We start from the raw sequence: 21,026 nt of genomic DNA, 5'->3' as shown, positions 1-21,026 counted from the left end.
GGAAAATCTTAAAACATTGGAATGTAATGTAAGCTTATAGAGGATCAAAGGTCCAGCAAACGAATTATTTTTATTGGTTTATTTATGCATAACCAGTTCCCATGTTGCCTGCAGGGATATAAGCACAGCTTCATGTTGCATAAAAAGTCACACACTAAGACTTTCCCTAGTCTGCTGTGACTAACCGCTTGTGCTTGAAAATAGCCTTGGTGGTTAAGTTACTTTTCTAGTTTAGTTATTAAAATGTAGTAGTTAAAAGTGTTTCTCTTGATGACTTAAAGCTCTTTGTACATGCAGGCTGCTTCTTTGTTTTTTGGTAAGGTACATGAGTGTAGTAAATTTTTCTTCTTTTAGGTTCTGTAGAAAGCAGAGAACATCCTCCAAAACAGGGTAAAAGGTGGCTACCCAGTGCTGTTTCTCAACCTAAGGAGCATGGCAAAGGTAATTCAATTTCCACTGGCCGGTCGAAATAACAGCCCCAATTACTTTCGGATTTAGCAGGCTAAAGGGGCTGCTGCTTTCGGGGAGCCATAAATTTCGGATGGTTAAAAAACGTTTGTACGGTAATTCACAGTCTTCTCAGACAGAGCAGACGTGTAACACTTGAAATTAAAAGTTCCATTCATGTATGTTTCTAACTTCCCACGTAAACAAAGCAGACATATTGTATAAACAAAAAGGGCCCTGGGCCTAAACATTGTAGGGCGAAAGTATATTATGGTCGCATTATATCACAATACAACTGTTAACACTATATCATTTGACTCTACTGCATGGGTAGACAAATACAGCTAAAAAATCGTAGTTTCAAGAAAGTTTTCAAGCTGTTCAGTACTGCAGTCAGGCTGTTCCATCCGCATTGCTCTTGAGTTTCTGTTTAGTGACTTCTTCAAAGGGCCTCTCCATTTTGGGTGGGCTGTTATTTTTGGGGGGACCAATACTTTTGGGTTTCAATAGGAAGTTAAAAAAATAACGTCACTTTCAGGGAACTGTTATTTTCTGGGGAGGAGTGTTACTTTTGGAATTGCACAGTAGTTAGAGTTGTTCATTGTGCTGCTACTTTTAAGGCTTTGACTTACTGTAGCAAAATCTTATTTAATGTGATAGTTTCAGCACAGCATATACGATGTTTCTGACTTTAGAGTAATTGTCATTTCGTTCCAGGTAAATTTAATTCTCGTTTTTTCCGTAAAATTCTGGAAGATGAATACATCAGACGTTCTAATTTGAAACCACTTCTTTGGGAGAACACCATCCAATTGCCTATTGATGAAGTCTACACCAGGTTGGAAGTCAAATGGAGAAGAACAAATACTTTTCAACTCACGGATAAAGAGATTCACATGTATGAAAGTTTTAACCTTAACACGCAACAGGAGAAATCGGGCGGGTATCAAAGACTCTACTCCAAGTCTGGGAAGAGAAGTCAAGAAAAGGCCAGGATGGTGCTTGTAGAGGGAAGCCCTGGCATCGGCAAGACAACTTTCTGCTTAAAAATAGCAAATGATTGGGCAAGAAAAGCAATACCCAAGAAGCATGATTTTCCTGTGTTCGAGCTGTTGTTACTTCTGAAATGCCGTGATATGGATGGAGATACAATGCAAGCCATCGACGACCAATTGCTACCGGAGGACATAACAGAAAAGAGGAAAAAACAGCTACTGGATTATATCAAGGATGAGAAGAAGCAGGAAGAGATTCTTATAATCTTGGATGGCCTTGATGAGTTGCCACAAGTAGCAGAGCAATTTGTTGATAAGCTGTTGAGAAGAAAAGTTTTGTCACGTTGTTCTGTTTTAGCCACCTCGCGTCAAGAGAAGGGAATTGAATTTCGACAACGTCACGTCTTTGATGCTCTTTTGCAGATTAATGGGTTTACCATTGAAGATGCTTCTGAGTACATCAGAAAACATTTCAAAAATATCGACCCAGTACATTTGGAGAAAGGAGAACACCTGATTAAAGCTATTCAAGAAAACACTTCTCTGCATGCACTGCGGAACAATCCACTGAATTTACTTCTCCTCTGCATCGTTTTTGAAGACCATAAAGGGGAACTGCCATCTAACCGCACCAAGCTTTATCAGATCATTTATCGATGTCTGCTGAGGAGGTTTTGCTCAAAACATGGCATGGCAGTTGACAAAGATGACATCGCTTTGGAGAAACGATTTGAAGACAGGACGTTGATATTGGGAGAATTGGCTTGGAGATGTCTCCTAAAAGAACGTCCTTCTTTCTTACAAGAGGAACTGGACAAGCTAGAAAAAGTGAGAACCAATGGCAGAGGTGTTTCAGCTGCCAGAGTGGGCCTTGTTTTCATGGAAGCCAGTGTTAAGAAGCTCAATCCAAAACACGAGTATCACTTTCTTCACAGGACGTTTCAAGAGTTTTTAGCTGCTGCATACCTAATACACTTGATGACAGAAAACATCAACGTTTTTGACAACTTTCAATTACACAAGAGTGATATCACTGGTAAATACCGACAAGTCTTTTTGTTTGCTGCTGGTATTCTGGGCAAGGATGGAGCCATGTTTTTCAACCAGATTGCAGAGATTCTCTGCGGGAAGTGGTATTGCCATTGTCTTGAAGGAGATGGCCTTTTCATATTTGAACTTCTGAAGGAGAGTGAAGCTGCCAATGATTTGGCGATGGTTGTTTGCCGTTCTATTAGTTTACCTCAGAGTTTAGAATTGAGCCTCAAAGATCAGCACACTTCAAGACTAGTGCGATATGCATGCAAAGCCTCCTCACATGTCAGTAATATAGAACCATGGTGGCTTCATAAACTGAGCCTACCTGAAGCGCATGCTCTCGACGAGGACAGTGCAAAGGATTTGCATGGCATTCTAGAAGACAGTAAAACTTTGAAAGATCTTGTTATTTCTACTGACATGGTTTATTGGAAAGGTTTATTGGAAAGCTCTCTGTTGAAAGGTTTGTCATCTAATTCGTCCCTGTCTTCGTTGACTCTCAAAACATTTAGGAGCATTCCCGCAGATGTGGCTGACAGGTTGGGAACAGGATTGTCATCATGTAATTCACTAACAACTGTAAAGTTGAAACTATTTAGTAACAGTACTGCTTGGGCCGGTGATGTCAGCGGCACTGGATTGTTGAAAAGCACACAGTTGGAGTCAGTCGACCTGAAGTATTACGATGTTCCAGATAGCACAGCTGTTCACGCCTTTAAACTGTTGTTATCCAAGAGATCGCTCATCTCTTTCACATTGACCCTTTTTGGCGATATGGAGGACTGCTTGGCTTCTGCTTTAAGTGAGGGACTTTCAGAAGAAACCACTTTGAAGTCTTTCACTGTCGTCATCCATGGAAGTGTAAGCAATCATGGGGCCACTTTGCTTGCAAACGGTTTTCTACTAAACAGAACTTTGCACTCTCTAGCGTTAAAAGTTCTTGGCGATTTGCCAGAACATTGGACAAGAGTGGTTGATAAGATTCACGAACTGACAGCAACCAAGTCTTGGAAATCTCTTACACTCCATCCAAACACGAAAGGCAAATTTGTAGATGCTTCATTTTCCCTTCTTGATCCGATCTCAAGAGTTGGCCTCTTAGAAAAGACCTTGACCTTAAATTTGTGGGGCGAGTTGAGTGTCCATAACGTAGACATCCTTGGCGGTCGCTTGCTACAAACTTCGCCATTATCCAGGCTTACATTGAATGTCAATGGTAAAGTGAGCAATAACGTTGCTGATCGTCTGACAAACTTTTTTGTTACTAGCAATGTACACCTTTCACTGACCATTAACCTGAGTGGTGAAATTACGAGTTGTGGACAAACTGCCCTGCAAAGGTTGCACAGAGAAGGTCAACTGCAGTCTTTCATTCTAAACGTGGATGGTTTGGCGACAGAAGACTGGGAATGTTTAAGTGCTCAGAATAATTGTACAACTTCATCTGCACTTCCGATTGACATCAGTAACTTAACACCGCATGAAGTGAGGGAAATCTTTTTAGGAAGCAAGTCACTTACTCAGTTAAGTTTTCCCGTAGACAGCCACCTTCATTTAGTCCACAACTACGCTGGCACAGAATTAAAAGGCAGCTGGGGGTACGGTCTGGATGAAGGTTTGTCGCAAAATAAGTCATTGACTAAATTCAGTCTTGAAGTAAACGATCACGCTGACACATCAGGCATTTGGGGAAACGGTCTGGGTCAAGGTTTGTCGAATAACAAGTTATTGACTACATTCAGTCTTACAGTCCACAACTACGCTCACGCAGAAACCAGCTGGGGAAACGGTCTGGGTCAAGGTTTGTCGAATAGCAAGTCATTAACTACATTCAGTCTTACAGTCCACGACTACGCTGGCACATCTGGCGGCTGGGGATGCGGTCTGGGTGAAGGTTTGTCAAATAACAAGTCATTGACTACATTCAGTCTTACAGTCCACAACTACGCTGACACAGTAGGCAGCTGGGGGTACGCTCTGGGTGAAGGTTTGTCGAATAACGAGTCATTGACTACATTCAGTCTTACAGTCCACGAATACGCTGGCACATCTGGCGGCTGGGGATACGGTCTTGATCACGGTTTGTTAAATAACAAGTCATTAACTACATTCAGTCTTACAGTCCACAACCACCCTGGCACATTAGGCAGCTGGGGATACTGTCTGGATCAAGGTTTGTCGAATAACAAGTCATTGACTACATTCAGTCTTACAGTCAACAACTACGCTGACACAAGAATAAGGTGTGGATATTTTCTGTTTCAAGGTTTGTCGAATAACAAGTCGTTGACTACATTCAGTCTTACAGTCCATGACTACGCTGACACAGAAGGCAGCTGGGGGTACGGTCTTGGTCAAGGTTTGTCGAATAACAAGTCATTGACTACATTCAGTCTTGCAGTCCCCAACTTTGCTGACACAGAGGGCAGCTTGGAAAACGGTCTGAGTGAAGGTTTGTCGAATAACAAGTCATTAACTACATTCAGTCTTACAGTCCACGACTACGCCGTCACATCTGTAGGCTGGGGATACGGTCTTGGTCAAGGTTTGTCGAATAACAAGTCATTGACTACATTCAGTCTTACAGTCCACAACTATGCTGACCCAGAAGGCAGCTGGGGAAACGGTCTGAGTGAAGGTTTGTCGAGTAACAAGTCATTAACTACATTCAGTCTTACAGTCCACAACTACGCTGACACAACAGGCAGCTGGGGAAAGGCTCTGGGTGAAGGTTTGTCGAATAACAAGTCATTGACTACATTCAGTCTTACAGTCCACAACTTCGCTGACAGCAAATGCAGCTGGGGATACAATCTATCTGACAGTTTTGCAAAACGTTGTTCATTGACAACCCTCAGACTTGCAATTGATGACCACGTTGGTATAACTAGAGATCGTTACTACCTCTGGTGTAAATCTTTGGAAGAAATTGAGTCATTAACTTCACTTAGTATTTCAGTAAGCTTCTATGGAGAAGACAGTGTTAAACTAAACTAAAGCATAAGAACAAATTCAAATTCTCATTGTACTTTCATGGGCTGCATGGAAAGCGAGCTACCCTGGAAATTTCTGAATGGAATTTTGTAAAGATCTGTCTTCTGGTTAAATTGTACATGCCTAAACAGGTGGCTCAATCGAGTAGGTGGTGTTTTACTCTGCTCTCACTTTGTATTAAAAGCCAATCAAAATCCAACCCATAATGGAACCCTAGAGAGTATCTTATTTTGTCAAGCTTGTGCAGTAAGAAACAAGGACTCGAGAACCGAGATTCATAGTTTGGCACATGTGGAAGCTATATCTATGGTGTGACCTAAAGTGTCTCACTGAACCACATACATCGCAGCATTCTTGGACTACTATTTGTACAAGCAGAACGACTGAGGCCCATATTCCAAGGAAGATTTTGGTGGATTTAAAGAAAAATTTCGAATTCAGTGCTGAATGTCTTATTATGCACGTACACTTAATTTATTTCCAGTTAAGAAAAATAAATGAATACAATTAAGACTAATGCGCGGGTAGCAATAGGCTAACATAGGCGAATCAGTTATGAACAGGATAATTAGTTAATAACAAAATAATAACTAAACAAAAAGAGACAAAGAAAATATGTGCATTACTATTATTTGGCACGAAGGCTTTATTTGGCACACACGCATGAGTTATATACTCACAGCCGATTGTTTGATAAATGATGGAATTAATTTTTGTGATGCTTGGGAGTCGGAACATACAAACAAATTGTAATAGGAAATATAGCCTCTACCGCAAATTGTATGGCTTGCACATGTGCCGAACCATGAACTCTTACTTTGGGGCTGGTTTTCTACAGCACATAATCAAACACAGATGCAGCAATGTGGTTGTTAGACGCAAAGGATGTAGCCATGTGAAAGAACTTCTGGCTTTTTTCAGCATACAGTGAAAACCCACTTATAAGAGCCGAAAATTTATGAACCTGTAAGGCTAAAATTTCTCAGTTAAGCGCCCTTCACATAGGAACCATTTTCGGCTAAAATTTCAATGCAGGTCGTTATTTTCAAATTATAGAGTTTTTTCAAATATAATACAGGCATCAGGGTGAGATTATTTTCTTTTACTGTGGCTTCTGCATGTCAAGAAAAATGTGTGAATTATTCACTATAAAGGCCATACCCATGAGAACAAGTTGTTTTATAAAAAAAAAAAAAAAAAAAAAACGAAAATTAAGAACCTAGGTGGCCTGACATCCAACTTGAAAAAACCTATTGTAGGTTCTTATATGTGGGTTTTTACTGTATTATGTTGTATGTTAAACTTGATGCTTTTTGGTGTGATATTTGTTTTAAACCTGTAGAATACTGTTTGAAAAGAACTGTTTGTTGTGCGACTTGAAGTACAGGGTATTTGTAAATACACATACGTGAAGCTTTGTACTAAGTGCTTTGATGTCAAGCATGTCAAAGCAATATAAATTTGCCAACTTGTAACCTAAGGAATTGCAATTTTTTTGCAGCTTTTCTTTTGAGAAGAAAGGGAAATTCTCATTTCCTATTTTTGTAGAGTTCTTAATCAAACTCCTTTGAACTTTGAACATTTACATTAAGGATTACTGTATCCTTAATCAGGGGAACTGAAGAACATTTATTGCCAATAATTACTAATAACAAATATATATTAGAGTTGAGAGGATTACACTAATCCTCTAAAACCTTGTTTTGTATCAGAACAAAAAAACATGAACATTTACAGCTGGACAGTTACTACTAAGTAATAAAGATGCACTCGGCATACTCAAAGGTTATATCCCACTAAGAAAGTGGAGTAACAAAATTGTATGTAGTAGAACGAGATGCATGATCTCAATAAATGATTTGTATTTTTCATGGCTGTCTCACTAAATTGGGGTCTTGGACTTGTGCAAGTGCAAATATTCTTTACTGTTATATCAGTGATGGTCATTTGTCAAGAGCACACAAGATTATCCCTGCAGTACAGTACCCAGTTGTTCATAAGACGGATAACGCTATCCACTGAATAAATCGCTATCTGGTGGATAAGTGTTAACAAAACAAACCATGCTATCCGCTGGATAGTGATTTATCTGGTGGATAGTGATTCATCCATTGGATAGCGTTATTCACCTTTCGAACAACCCGGGCCAGAACAGATTCATTTAATATACCCAGGGGCGAGTATACCCAATCCACAGGACTAACTGCCAATTGTTTTGTATCAAACAAACCCTTGTAAGATTGAGATCTAAGGTACAATCGCCTGGCCTAGTATCTCGATAGAGCAACAGTTATCTAATCTGGAGATCATGGCTTCAAATACCACCAAGGTCAAAGAATTTTCTTTACCTCGTATGGTCCCGTATAAATTTTCACTTCTAGAGCTAACGCCCAGAAGGAAATGCGTGGGTTAATTTCCAGCACACCAAATTACTTGAGAGCTAATTGTCTACCTTCCATAACATAGAACGAACTGCTCTTTGTTACAGTTTAAGTGTGGAGGCATGATGTTTATACCTCTTCTGATATCAGCAGTGCATTGGGGGGCAAAGGAACGGGAGTCAAAGAGTTGACAATATTAGGGAGTGTCTGTCTGGGGGCGGGTGGGGGAGGCCGGGGGTAGAGTTGATTATGGCGTGGTTTGGGTTGAGGTAATTGTGTGAGAGTGCGGGCTGAAAAGTACCTCTAATAGATACCGGAATTCATACCTTTTTTTCCCATGGCTAAAGTAGAACATTCTGACGAGCATCCGCGACATCCCCAGCATGTTTTCAGAACTTGTTCTTTGATGAGTCAATGCTGACACTTTTTCAGTTGATACAATACTGATAATGATATCAAACAAACGGCCAGTCATTGGTGAACACGTTACGGTCATTTTGGTGACAGAATAGTTGGCTGCAGCAACAGTATGTCCCGTTGAAAACACCTATAACTGAAAAACGGGTCCGATGGCCCCACGTTTTATTTTGGAATCTTAGTTAACACCTTAAAATACAACCTTTTGCCAAGTTTAAAAAGGACTTATGGGAGGGAGCTCAGAGCTTGAAATTCACTCCCATAATTATTTCATACTTTGTGAAAAGTTGAATCTTTAGCTACTTACAATTCGATTAATAAGCACTAAAACTAGAATATGGCTTGTCGCGCACTCCTCCCTTACGAAAGGACTGCGTGACTCTCCCTTACGGGAGGAGTGCGTGACAAGCGAAGAACGTCTGCGAAATAAAGTACGTAGCATGGAGCAACAAACATGAATTTGAGCTGATTTATTCATAAGATTCCAATCAGTTGTCTCGTGAATAGTAAATGAATTAGGAACAACAAATAGATTCCATGTTGAAGACGTCAAAATGATGGTAGGAACATCAGTGACACACTCCTCTAACTGCTTGGGCGCTTTGTGTTTGTTCTTGCCACATTTTCACTTCAACTGTGATCGACTTAACAATTAGATTATGAGCTCTGGATTTCTATCGCGAGTTTTTCTTAGTAATAATCTACTAGTCATTCATAACTTTTTCTAAATCCTCTTCACAGACACTTCAAAAGTGCAAAGAAGCAGCCGTTATTTTGTTAACAAGCATACACTGCTAGGCTACTCACTATCTACCACAGATAGATACTGAGTAGCGTAGCCAATCAGAGAACGGCATTTGTGATTGAACAATAGGAGATTTTTATTAATACTACACAGACGGCAACATGGAATCTATTTGTTGATTAACAGACATAAATTATAATTTCTGTGGTTTGTAGCACTGGTTTAGTTTATAATCGAAACAGCAGTTAACGGCTTCACATTTTGCTGCTGGTGTCATGATTGATCTTGTGGGACACCAGACACAATCTGTCCATCGGTAACCCTCTGAATGTTCTGCGCCAGTAGCACTTCGTGTCTTAACAAAAAAAGAACAGCCATAACCTGATCAGTCTAATTCCCTACTGTAATATCTAGAACGGAAGTTGTTAAAACATGATATCGAGGCACCTTCACCGAAGGAGAGATGCATGCTGGATAGGACGGAGCACGAGGGAAATATGGCGAACTGTTTGCTGGCGCGGTCATGTATTAGGAGCTAGAGTTTCAGATTGTTATTAAAGTTTGAATTCATTACACCTTCAAAGCCGTCAAACTACTGGGCGTGTAGCCTCCACTGTTGTTCCACCAAAACTGCCTTTTAACGTCTCAAAACAACTCAGACAGACTGTTTTTGTATTCTCGGTGTTAGACTGGAATTAGCTTGCAACCGAGGCTCAAATGGAAATGATATTCCCTAGCCTCCATTACAAACTAGTTCCAGTCCAATACCGAGAATACGAAAATGGCCCATTTCCAAACCCTCCAGTTTAAGCTCAAGTTAAGACAGTGTGCGTCGCCTCTTATGCATAGAAAATGTAGTTTTTATCACTTAGTTTATTTCCAAGATAGTCCTTCTCACGATATATAAAATAAAGCCTCCATTTGGCGTGAGAACATGCTGGGATATTTGTCCGCGGACGTTATCTTTTCCAAGAAGCGAAGAGCTTTCCTAGAGCTTTGAGGAACAGATTATGTCCATAGACAAATATCCGAGCATGTTTTCGCGCCAATTGGAGGCTATTGTGTTTGTTATCTTTGAGATATTTTTCGCAACACACGCAATTTTGAGAATTGGGCAATGTCACTCAGATATTGTAAAGCTTTACTGAGCTGGGACATATTTAGGCACGTGACCCGAGCGAAAATGTTTGATGTATTATAATTTTATTTAGTAGAATTCTACTAGTATACTAATGCAAATGCTGCAATCTGATTGGCTAAACTACTCGTATACTATCAGCCATTAGAGTGCAGTAGCTGTCGATCGCCCACGAGATGCGACTTTTTTATCGTTTTTCCGAAGTTTTGGGAGAAAGTTTAGATGTAAATAGATAATTAAATTCCTGAGACGACTGAAAAAAGGAAATTGACGGTTTCTTGACTTTAAAAACTTGAAATTATTGAAAAATCGGGTGCGCGCGTAAACAACTGCAAAATTACCAAGGACAATTCAATACGTGCGATTTTGTTAAGGCCTGAAGTTCAATAATGCGAACAAAAATAATTGGAAACCGTATTTGCGTTAATTTCAGTTAGAATTCTACTAAAACAATTAGATTATAATCGCATTGTTAACTATAGTACTCGGTACTTTTGGGGATGATGTTGCCATGCACGCTGCGCGCGTGGATGTTTTCATGGAGGTTGAAACCACGTGTAAAGCTGCTTGGGCTAATCCCTGTCACAGGAATCCCATCCTTATAAAATGGACAGGGGTACCCGTCGTATCTTTTAGGGGTTAAAAAAGCGGTTTTAGTACTTCTTAGGGTGTTAAGCCTTAAAAGATCCACAGCGGGAACTTTTCAGGTACCTTTTATGGTATTGAGCCAAAAAACTTAGGCAGGAGAAAAGACCTTTTAGGGGTGAGATGCATTTCAAGCCGTGTCTCTTGGTACCCCCTCAGGATTCTTTCAAAAGTCCGGATTGTTAGATCGATGGCAATGGATAAGAAATGTGGTGCGTCTCCCGGGCACATTGACGTCTTTTCTGCCCGTAGAATCTTTCCCTCCACAGCAACGCGTTCGTAGATAGCTATCAGAACCCCTGCGTGTTGGATGGGCCCAAAGATACTTGTTGTTGAAGGTCTTGATTCGCACGTATCTTCGATCGCGGGAATTTGGACATAGCTGATCTAAAAGTTCTGCAATTGAGAAGTGAAAACAGCATCATGCAGTGGCGTGATAAGTACTAGTTATGCAACGTTTTCGAGTGGTATACCATGGAATATACCACTAACCACTTGTATTTTTTAAAGGTTCGTGTGTATATCAAGAAGATACAAGTCACAGGTGGGATATTGCATGGTATACCATGAGAGTGCGTTGCATAACTATTTTATACCATGCCAAAGAAAATAGAGTGGTCAAAATATTGTCAATGCAACAAACGCGCGGCGCATGATGGGCAGTTGGATGTAATACCGTCGAATATACCACGGCTTTCCTGCATTCTGATCGGCTGTATTTTCTATGGCATGGTATATGATTAAAGATTTACTTAAGTGTTAATTGGCATGTTCATAACAGTTGTTACTGAGATCAGTTTTTATGTATGGCTGTGGGGCCTAGAAGTTAACAAATACAGAAGCGATTAAACTGGACGCTTTCCAAAACAAATACATGGAGCCCGTTTTAGAATAAGGTGGCTCGAACCATCTCCAACCAACACACATTCGCGAGATCACTGGAGTGAACAGAGCAAGTGATGAGATCAGACGTCGAAGATGAAACTGGATTGGACTTATAAAGAGGAAGGACAGAGAAGAGCACCGTGTTACAGCATTGGAGTGTAGGCCAGAGGGGAAGAGAAGACCAGGTCGACCCTAAACAACATTGAGGAGAAAATGCATGATTGAGGAGGAAAGGTGCGAGTTGTGTGGCAGTCATAGGCGACTATCAGAGCTCTAGCAAGTAAAAAATCCGGAGTGGATGGAAGGAGAATGTCAAAGCTTCATGTGCCTTTGGTATGGAGAGATACAGGTAGGTTGGTATGGCTCGACATGAACGCAGAGTGAGGAGGGCAAAATCCGATTAACGTATTCTAACAGGCGCACCTGCTATTTTTAAGGTAGTTCTTGCGTTTACATTTATCGGGAAAGTCTGAAACCTTTTAGTGTCTGACTATTCATGGTCAAATGGGTGATATTAATCAGTGCTGTCATGTGGTTCTTTATCGGACATCTTTACTTTGTACATGCTGTAAAAAGGGAGCAAGTGGACTGTAGAAGCTTAGCTCTCTATTGAACAATGTTAATAAAAAAGCTAATGTCATGAATTCACAGGGAGGAATAATCTTACAAGTTCATTTACCAACAAGGATGTTAAAGTTTCAAATTTTCCATTTTCCTCAAATAAGCGTCAATTGGGATGCTAGTCCATCGCAGGGTTACCCCCCGGCACTAAGGGGTGTGGAGTGGGGGTGGGCGCTTTTTTTTGCCTGCCCTACCGGCTTTTCTTCCCTCTGCAATTTTTTTTTTTTACGCAAAATAAGGGGAGACTCCGAGTCCCCCGGGCCCCTCCCCTAGATCCGCCACTGAGAGAAGACATATAAATGCCCCGTTTGTCGCAAAAAGTACTTGTTTACGTCTTCGACTGAAGTGCCTCGGCATTGGAGATTATAAATCAAGTTGTTAAAATTTTATTTTACTTTCTACGACAATTTCAGCAAATTTCACTAGCGTTATAGCCGCCGTAGCCAGTATATATGAGGCAAACCGAGGCAGTTACCTCAGTTATTTTTTCGTTTTCGTAGTTTTTTCGTTTCTGTAGTTTTTTCGTTTCTGTAGCGAATGTTTTCTGAAGGGAGAAAGGGAAAAGAACTGCTAATAAAATACTTATGAGAGAATTTAACCTTAACCATGGGCATTGCCTCATTCACAATTGTTTTTCTGGCTACGGCCCTGATATTTCGCGGTGTTTTGTAAAATTGACCCAACTCCTACGGTCTTTTCCTTTCCGAGCGCACTGTTTTAAAAGTATTAGTGGACGATCTTCATCTGTTGCGTAAATGCAATTTAGCAGCTGGTATACCCGCTTTTGTTTTCTTAGTTGATTTTAATGATACAGTCTTGTGGTCGGAAGGCTGCTTCTCACGATCTCCTTCGAAGACGTTATTTGCACAAAGGAATAAAGAGCGCTTCCTCATCCGGGTGATTCAGCTTGTCGTGGCATCAGGCTGTTGCAAAAACTCCTAGAAAAGAACTGGGAACGAGTCAATGATATTCAAGACGGCGAGGAACAAGATGGCGCGATTGTGCGGAAAATACAACTTTTCAGCAACTTTTCACGTTCTAGGGCACGCGCACAATATTGGCAACAAGAACTGAGATTTTGTAGAGTTGAAGAAAACGTTTTCTTCAAAGATGGAGTGATGTTTATTCACGTGACTACTGACCGGGGATTTCCCCTCCTCTGCAAGTTTCGTTTTCGAATGAACACGAGTGAAAAATAAATTTACAAGGTCTGCATGCTTCGAATTGGTGTGGCTTTCTCTGCAGTGTACACTGCATTTTAGGTAAGTTTCGTTAAGCATCTGTCAGTGTGTAATTGTAACCTTGTCATGTGTTGTGTTAACTTTCAATACTGTGGATCAAACCTGTGGACCATTCAAATGAAAGCTATATATTGAGCAGTACTTTCATGTGGTGCTGTTTATTTTACTGTACAAGGTGGTTCTAACTTTTTGGTCTGTAGATGAAACCCTAGTGTGTGACCCGTTCAAATGAAAACTAATGAACAGCACTTTCATGTGGTACTGTTTATTATACTGTACAAGGTGGTTCTAACTTTTAAGTCTGTGGATGAAACCCTAGTGTGTGACCATTCAAATGCAAGCTATTGAGCAGTACTTTCATGTGGTACTGTTTACTGTGGTGTGCAAGGTGGTTCTACCTTCCAAGTCTGTCGATAAAACCCTAGTCAGTTATTGTGTGGCCATTCAATGTAATCTATTCAGTAGTCGGTCTGTGTATAATGCAGATTGTGGACTGTGAACTGCAAACTGCAGACTTTACTCTTCCATCTGTAAATTACAGTAAATGAGGGTCGTACAAGGAAGGTCTATGGCACTTTTCACGAAAGGAAAAAAATGAGGATCACAAATCATGGATATAAAAATTTCATTTTCCTGAATCATGAAAATAAGCAAGTACATGTAAGATACTATTTTTAATAACCTGTTCTTACACTAGAAAGAGTGTTTGAAGAAAGAAAAATCGTGAAAGCTCCATATTGCAAATCGCATCACTAAGTCACTCTCGATAGATGACTCTAACCATTTGGAGGACCCCCGTCTCAGAATCACGTAAAATAGAGTGGTGAAATCATGAATATCGGTGAATAATTCAAGTTTTTCACGGGTTATGCAAAACCTTCACGGATCACAAACAATAATTTCCTAAATTCAAGTTTCAGGGAAAATAAAATCAGCTGATCAGGAATCATGAGAATACCCCGGTACCACCCTCTTAAATCTGGTCCATCAAAAATCAACTATGACATATGTACAGTTGACATGTGTCCTCAATTTGAGCTTGGTGTTACACAAGCCCCATGATCATGGGAGTGGTAAGGGCTGAAATATTTTCTGAGCAATAATTTTTTTTCTAACTTCAGGTATTTCAGAATAAAAGTATTTTAGGCTTGTTTGCTATTTTTTTTGAGGTTCCTGAAGACTGTGGTTGAGGAAAAATTACAAGGGTCCTAAAGGTTCCTAACCATGAAATCCTGGGTGCCCAGCACTTACATGTAAATAAACTTTTATGAAAAATGTAAGTTTTTCCCAAAGGCAAAAGTTAGTCGCCTGTGGCACCAGAGTGCTTCTAAAGCACTACCCTGGGGTCACTTAACATATGTCAGGATTTTACTGTGGGGTCTTCATTTTGCGACACTACATGTAAATTTATTGATTTGCCATCAGAATCCAGTCTGATTGCTCTAAACTGAAACATTTACTTGTGAAAAGTTTATTTTGGATACGTTAGTCACTGATATTATCCTTACAAGGTAAATATTATAATCCATAAGCATGCCATTTTCCAATTAATCCATTGTCACTCAACCATTAGAAATTACATTTTCTCGTGACAAGCATGCAAGGATATATATCTTGTATAATTAACTTGTATAATTTTAATTTCATGTTATATGTTTACCAGAAGGTCCAGAAGATATGGCGGCAAACCTTGCACTTTTGATTGGTCCAAGTTATGCTAGTGATCTGCCAGATTACTGCGGCCCATTAGAAGGTGTTCAAAATGACCTTGAATTAATGACAGGCATGCTGTGTAGAAATGGATTCCTGTTGGAAAACATTAAGGTTTGTTGTGAAGAAATCTTTATTTTCAACACATGAGAGGACAATCCCCACATGTGTCATGTACAAGTGTCAAGTCAGTATCTACAGTTTCACTTTAAATTGACTTCTTGTCATTCATGTACACCACTGTGATACACAAACTACTTTTATTGTAAGGCTTGATTATTTTCAACAAGGTCTTTCCTATTGTCTAAAATTTGATCATAAGAAATGACCCTTGCTCTTATTAACTGAGCAGTAGGTCTGTATGGGAGAATCTTGACTGAGTAGGTGAGTACAGACTGAATGCAGCGAGGTCTGTGCACGTGACTGAGGTCAAGATTCTCCCATGCAGACCAACTAAGCTTGGTTAATGAGATGTTTATTGAATGGAAAACAAGAAAAAAACTAATTTGTTTAATGTAACTGGTTTGTACTAACTGGCATTTTGCTTGTGAACGGGGGTGAGCTGAACTTAAGTCTGCCAAAGTTTGCTTGTCCTCTTTCCTTTTTTTTTCATCAAGCTTTATTGGGATTTCCTTTCTGTGGGGAGTAGTATGATTGAATATTCTCTTGAACTAATATTTTTGGAAGAAGATAGTCAATGCTCTTGTATTGCAGTTTGCAACTTCTTCGCCGCAAAATATAACTGGTCTAGATGTTGGTCTAGATGGGAAAATCTAGACCACAGTCATTATCGATTTCAGCCAATCAAATTTATGAAATTCAGTAGTTCCCAGTCATTGTGAGACACAGCCATTTAATAAATAGAAATTATTAACTTCTTAATATTCTTCTTTTGGCATGTAGGTCCTTGAGGGCCAGGATGCAACACGCGAGAATATCTTGAGCTCCCTAGAGGAAGTGTCACGCAAGGCAGAGAGTGGATCAGTGGTAGTGATACACTTCAGTGGCCATGGCTATGAGCTCCCTGATCAATTTGACCAAGGCTTGATACCTACTACTTTAACCAGAGAGATGGTAAGTAAACTAATGTTTGGTAATTTTGGACAATTGTGGAGGTGTGGTAGCATCCTTACCAAGAACGGCAGATTTCGAGCAAAAATTGCATAAAATAGTAATTTTACAAATATCGTCAGACCCCCTACAAGTTAGTGCCTCTGGTGCTTGCTTGTAAGTCCCCTAATTCAAAATATGCCCCAGCATCCTGCTTACTGCACCCAAAACTCATGTTCAAAAGTCATGCCACACAATGCATTGTGTGTGCACTCTAAGGAAAAATAATACACAAGTAAAGGACTTTGTACTGTTAAAAGATTTGGGCATGAACATCTGTTATTTTGCAAAACAAATGAAGACTTTCAAGTCAATTGTTCTTTTTCCTGTTTGTCTTAAGACAAACATGACAATTTTATATAACAGTTCTTTGTGTGTAATTTTTCAGTGAAATATCTGAACCCTCCCTTAATCTCTCTTAGAAGCCACTTTTTTAGTGCACCTTCATATTGACATTGTAATTTAAATTTTATTATCAAAATGTGACATATTAGTAAGTGTTCCCCCTGATCACGTAACCCTATGATGATTTATAATTCACTCTTAGACCCCATTCACACCAACTAAACTAGTTTAACTAAATCAAGTTTAATTTTTCCAATTTTTTGATTACGCTTTGCATTCATTTCATTTCTTTGTATTCATTTCAAACCACCTTGCTAACATATTTCAATCAAAGAGGTTTTTACCTTATTAAGTTGTGAGATATTCATAGTATGAGCAACTAATTTTTAACCTTGTTTAAACATGTCAGTGTGAATGGGGTACGGAACATTTAATGCTGTCTTGAATAATTTAAATATTCTTTTTTTCTGTAGGTTGATGAGTACCACATATATGATACATGTATTACTGGTGAACACTTCAAGCCTCACCTATTGGAGTTACACAAGAAAGGTGCACTTGTCAACACAATCTTTGACTGCTGTTTTTCTGGCCGCATGTATCGTGGCTTCTCAGAAACTGATACAGGAAGTACTCCAAGAGCCATACGACAGGTACATGATGTAAGCTTTGTTAGGCTGCAATAATTATAGCCAGGATTTCATTAAGGGCAGGGCACTGGGCAAATGGGCACTGGCACACCTGGTTAAACCATGCATCTAGTGGACAGTTTTTCTCATAAAGAAGTTCAGTTCAAAACGTTTTGCCTGTCTGTGAAAACCAGTTGCCTTCCTGCTGAAGACATCAATGAAACCGCTAATAATATTGTGACTGTGCACATGTATATTTGCATTTATACCATGGCATAGTAAATACAGCCAATTAGAATACAGGAAGGTCATTTTGTGCTCGACTGTCTTCCCTTCATGCACTGCATGTATGTCACATTGACTCTGTTGGCCACTGTATTTTCTATGGTATTTACACCTAATCGTACTGTTTTAGTATGCTTTGGCAAGTTTGGTCCTGCCATGGTTCACATTTTGCCGAGACGTAGTTGAGCCAAAATATCCATGGCAAGACCAAACAAGACTGATACGCCACCAGAGCGTGCCAAAAAAGGAATGATGGTGTTTACTGTACCCAAATTTGGTCAAGTGAGCATGAGTCACACCGTAGCCATATCAGGTCAGTGACTTGATATTGCACAGGTGATTTATACAGTCCTAATCTAGTTCCTAGTTCCTGTTTTAAAATAGTTTTTAAACTCTTCTGAAATGGCTTTGGCTAAGGAGAATCTCAATTACTCTTTTAATTCTGCGTGTTTTAAAACTAGCTTGGGAAGCCGTTTTCCATTCTTTTAAAACTAGGGAACAGATTAGTTTTTTTTAATTGTTAGTTCAGAAGGACAAAATAATTTTCTCGGGGGACTTAACACGTTGAGACTTCACGCTCAGAGATTTTTTGTTTTGATCTGGGATACACTCACAAAGTAATCTTTTACCTGCTTGTTTGCTCTTTACTGGTGCCTTTTCGGCTTCCCTTGATGGATTTTCTTCAGTTTTCTTGGTTTCTTTGTGTATCAAAGTATATGTAGGTTGCCCAAATTGCAGATTTTCCTTCCACAAGGATTGCAAACATGATGTGAGTAGGTCTCGCTTCAATCCAGAGGAATTCCAACACTTTCCAAGATGTTGTCTAGCACAGCACTTCTTCAATCTTTTCTGTTGGAAGACTTGAACAAGTTTTCTGTGGACATATATCCTGGCTGATTCTTTGTAAAATTTCCAAACTTCGTTTTAAACTGGCAATGAGAAACACAGCAATTACCTGAAGCCATATCATTTCGTCCGCTTGCTTTTTTTGCCTTGGAAAGGAAAACGCATATATTCGCGCACTATTTACTTTTAGTGTGCTCTATCAAGCCCATACTGGGTGCCTGTCAAAAGTGATTTACTGGAAGTTAATAATCATTGGTTCTCATGTGACAGTTGGCACCCCAAGGGAGCGCAGCAGGAGCGTGGTGTGTTTGGGGGCGTTTGGTAAAATGTCTGGGTCTGATTGCAGGTGTTTCCTTCCGTTGCCTCACCACCTCCCCCTGCTCCTTTTTCGCAATCGCTCGCAGTTTTCATCTCCTTCGCATGCTTTTTTTGGAAAAGGAAAGGAAACAGCCGCTACGCAGGCTACAACAGAGATAACACACACTTTTGCCAGCAAAGTGGCAAAGTTCTCTTCACAGCCAGTCAATTTGCCCGGTGCTGTCATTAAGTTTTGATGCACCTGACTGTAGCCTTGGTCTTCACACCTGTAACACATTTGTTACTTTATTGGTGAATTTTATCAGTTACAGCCAAGTTCACCCTTAACAGCAAGGGGCCATCAAGCATGCTCAGCTGTAGCAGGTGCTATGAGTTGCAGCCCTTATTGACAACCCTGCCTGTATATTTGAATGTATTGCAACAGTTGTACTGTTTAATAAAAATGTGTATCTGGTTTGCATCCTATGTGCAGCTTGCATTATCTGATGAATATGTCAATGAGCATCGCAAGATTTTGAAGTTTAAAGAACCTCTCAAAACTCCAGTGGAACAGGATGAGGTAAATTTTTTTCATTTAATAAACTTCAGATTCAAACTCTCATCAGCAGTTTAGAAAATAGCCTGAAGAAAATACAAACGCTGATTGGTTTAAAATTATGTTTCTATTAAGCAATTAGATTATGAGCTCGAGATTTCTATTGCATGATAGTTGTCAAGGGCGCAGAAATTTGGAGCGGATAATCTAATTGTTTTAGTAAAAATCTAGTAGTCGTTCAAAACTTTGAACTCACTTTCTATGCGTGATAGTTGACTCGGGGTGTGCCCTCGTCACCTATCAAACGATAGAAATCTCGAGCTCATAATCTAATTGTTTAATAGAAACACTCGTGAAAGTTTGGGAGAACTTGAAAAAGCTGTTGAAACACTCGCGTAATGGCTCGTGTTCCCACAGCAGTTCTTGGTCTCCCAAACTCTCACTCGTGTTTCTACAACACGACAGAAACATGGTTTTCACTTTCTTAAAGTATTCATTTTGTGGTAATTGTGCCTTGAAGGTACATGTCGCTTTTTCATCTGGTGCAGCTGAGCAAAATTTTGGTACAGAATGGAGGTGTTTATGGCAATACCCAAGTGGCAAACACCAGTCACTGTCCCATTTAGCCTATATGATCAGTGGAATAATTACCTTCCTGAATGTACACTATAGATCCTTGTCAAATTCATGTACAGTCAATTCAACTCTCGTTATAGTGGACATGCTCGGGGACGTGGTTTAGTGTCTGACTAATCGCAGGGTGTGAGATAAAAAGTGCCCTTAACATGCAATAAATGACATAGACAATGTCTGTGAAGCAAGGACTATTGTGCAGACAAAAAAGAATTGATGTAAAAATGAACATTCCAGAAATCTTTTGAAGTGTATTTTGACAAAATAATGATCAACGGCAGACTGTAATTTTACATAATTATGTTATATGAGAAGTACATCTGAAAAGCTTTATTGCAAGGCAAAACAATAAAATTGTTGTTAATTTTTTTTGGTACCACAAAAATGTCCATAATTCAGTAATAGCAAGCATCCGTAATAGCGTGAGCCATTTCCACTCAAACCTCCATAGCTTTCACTGGGGATCTGGATTTTGTCCGTAGCGAGCATCTGTAATTGCGGGGTGTCGGCAAGGTGAGAGTTGACTTTAGTATGAAAGGGACACATGTTGGGAGCAATTGTCAACACAGGCAAAGCAAAAGGAAAGAACTACAGGAATCAACATTCATAGATATTAATTAATAATTTCTTAACCCCATATACTTTATTTAAATATGCTGCCAGTATGTTGTACTGATCATGAGTGCTTTTGCTGGGGGCAGCCGGCATCGTTTACAAGTTAAGGCTCTTTATAATCGGCGAAATGAAGCAATATAACACAAACAATGTCCCAAGCCCTAAGACTGAACAAAAGAGTAGCAGGATAACGAGAATGTCAAATCAAAATAGAGATTTTAAAGAGGTGCAGGTCAACTGTTTTGAAGTTATTAGAAGTAGCGAGTTTAAGAAACCAGGATGCAACGACAAGGACAATGTTGACTTAAAAATGATTTTTTTATTTTACCTGTGATTCTTGAGATACTCTACAGTCATTTTCCTTTGTTACTTAGTGTCAAAAATTATCATGAAACTTAATCTGGTCAGGGCAAAACATTTGAAATGAAAAGCAAAAAAAACTAGCCGTTGTGGTTC

The 21,026-nt window shown here is 39.6% G+C and overlaps 2 protein-coding genes across 6 annotated transcripts in view; both read left to right on the top strand.

The window, feature by feature from the left end:
- Positions 1 to 7,342, top strand: part of LOC110068444 (uncharacterized) — a 29,324-nt gene extending 21,982 nt beyond the window's left edge. For all 3 annotated transcript variants that reach the window (XM_089286336.1, XM_089286333.1, XM_089286335.1), the window contains 2 exons: positions 355 to 441; positions 1,165 to 7,342. In XM_089286336.1, coding sequence (XP_089142462.1) covers positions 355 to 441; positions 1,165 to 5,474 — 4,397 coding nt within the window. In that variant the 3' untranslated portion in view covers positions 5,475 to 7,342. The remainder of the gene's footprint in view (positions 1 to 354; positions 442 to 1,164) is intronic.
- A 5,899-nt stretch (positions 7,343 to 13,241) lies between these two features.
- LOC110068518 (uncharacterized) overlaps positions 13,242 to 21,026 on the top strand; it is a 22,012-nt gene continuing 14,227 nt past the window's right edge. For 2 of the 3 annotated variants that reach the window (XM_089286349.1, XM_020775897.2), the window contains exons 1-5: positions 13,242 to 13,565; positions 15,208 to 15,368; positions 16,158 to 16,328; positions 17,183 to 17,362; positions 19,260 to 19,346. In XM_089286349.1, the coding sequence (XP_089142475.1) occupies positions 15,222 to 15,368; positions 16,158 to 16,328; positions 17,183 to 17,362; positions 19,260 to 19,346 (585 nt within the window). In that variant the 5' untranslated portion in view covers positions 13,242 to 13,565; positions 15,208 to 15,221. The remainder of the gene's footprint in view (positions 13,566 to 15,207; positions 15,369 to 16,157; positions 16,329 to 17,182; positions 17,363 to 19,259; positions 19,347 to 21,026) is intronic. The other variant, XM_020775898.2, reaches the window with a different exon arrangement.

The sequence above is a fragment of the Orbicella faveolata genome, unplaced genomic scaffold (assembly GCF_042242905.1).
Source record: "Orbicella faveolata isolate gen_17 unplaced genomic scaffold, um_ofav_v1 contig_14, whole genome shotgun sequence".
Taxonomy (NCBI): Eukaryota; Metazoa; Cnidaria; class Anthozoa; order Scleractinia; family Merulinidae; genus Orbicella; species Orbicella faveolata.
This window is presented reverse-complemented; position numbering and strand designations above follow the sequence as displayed.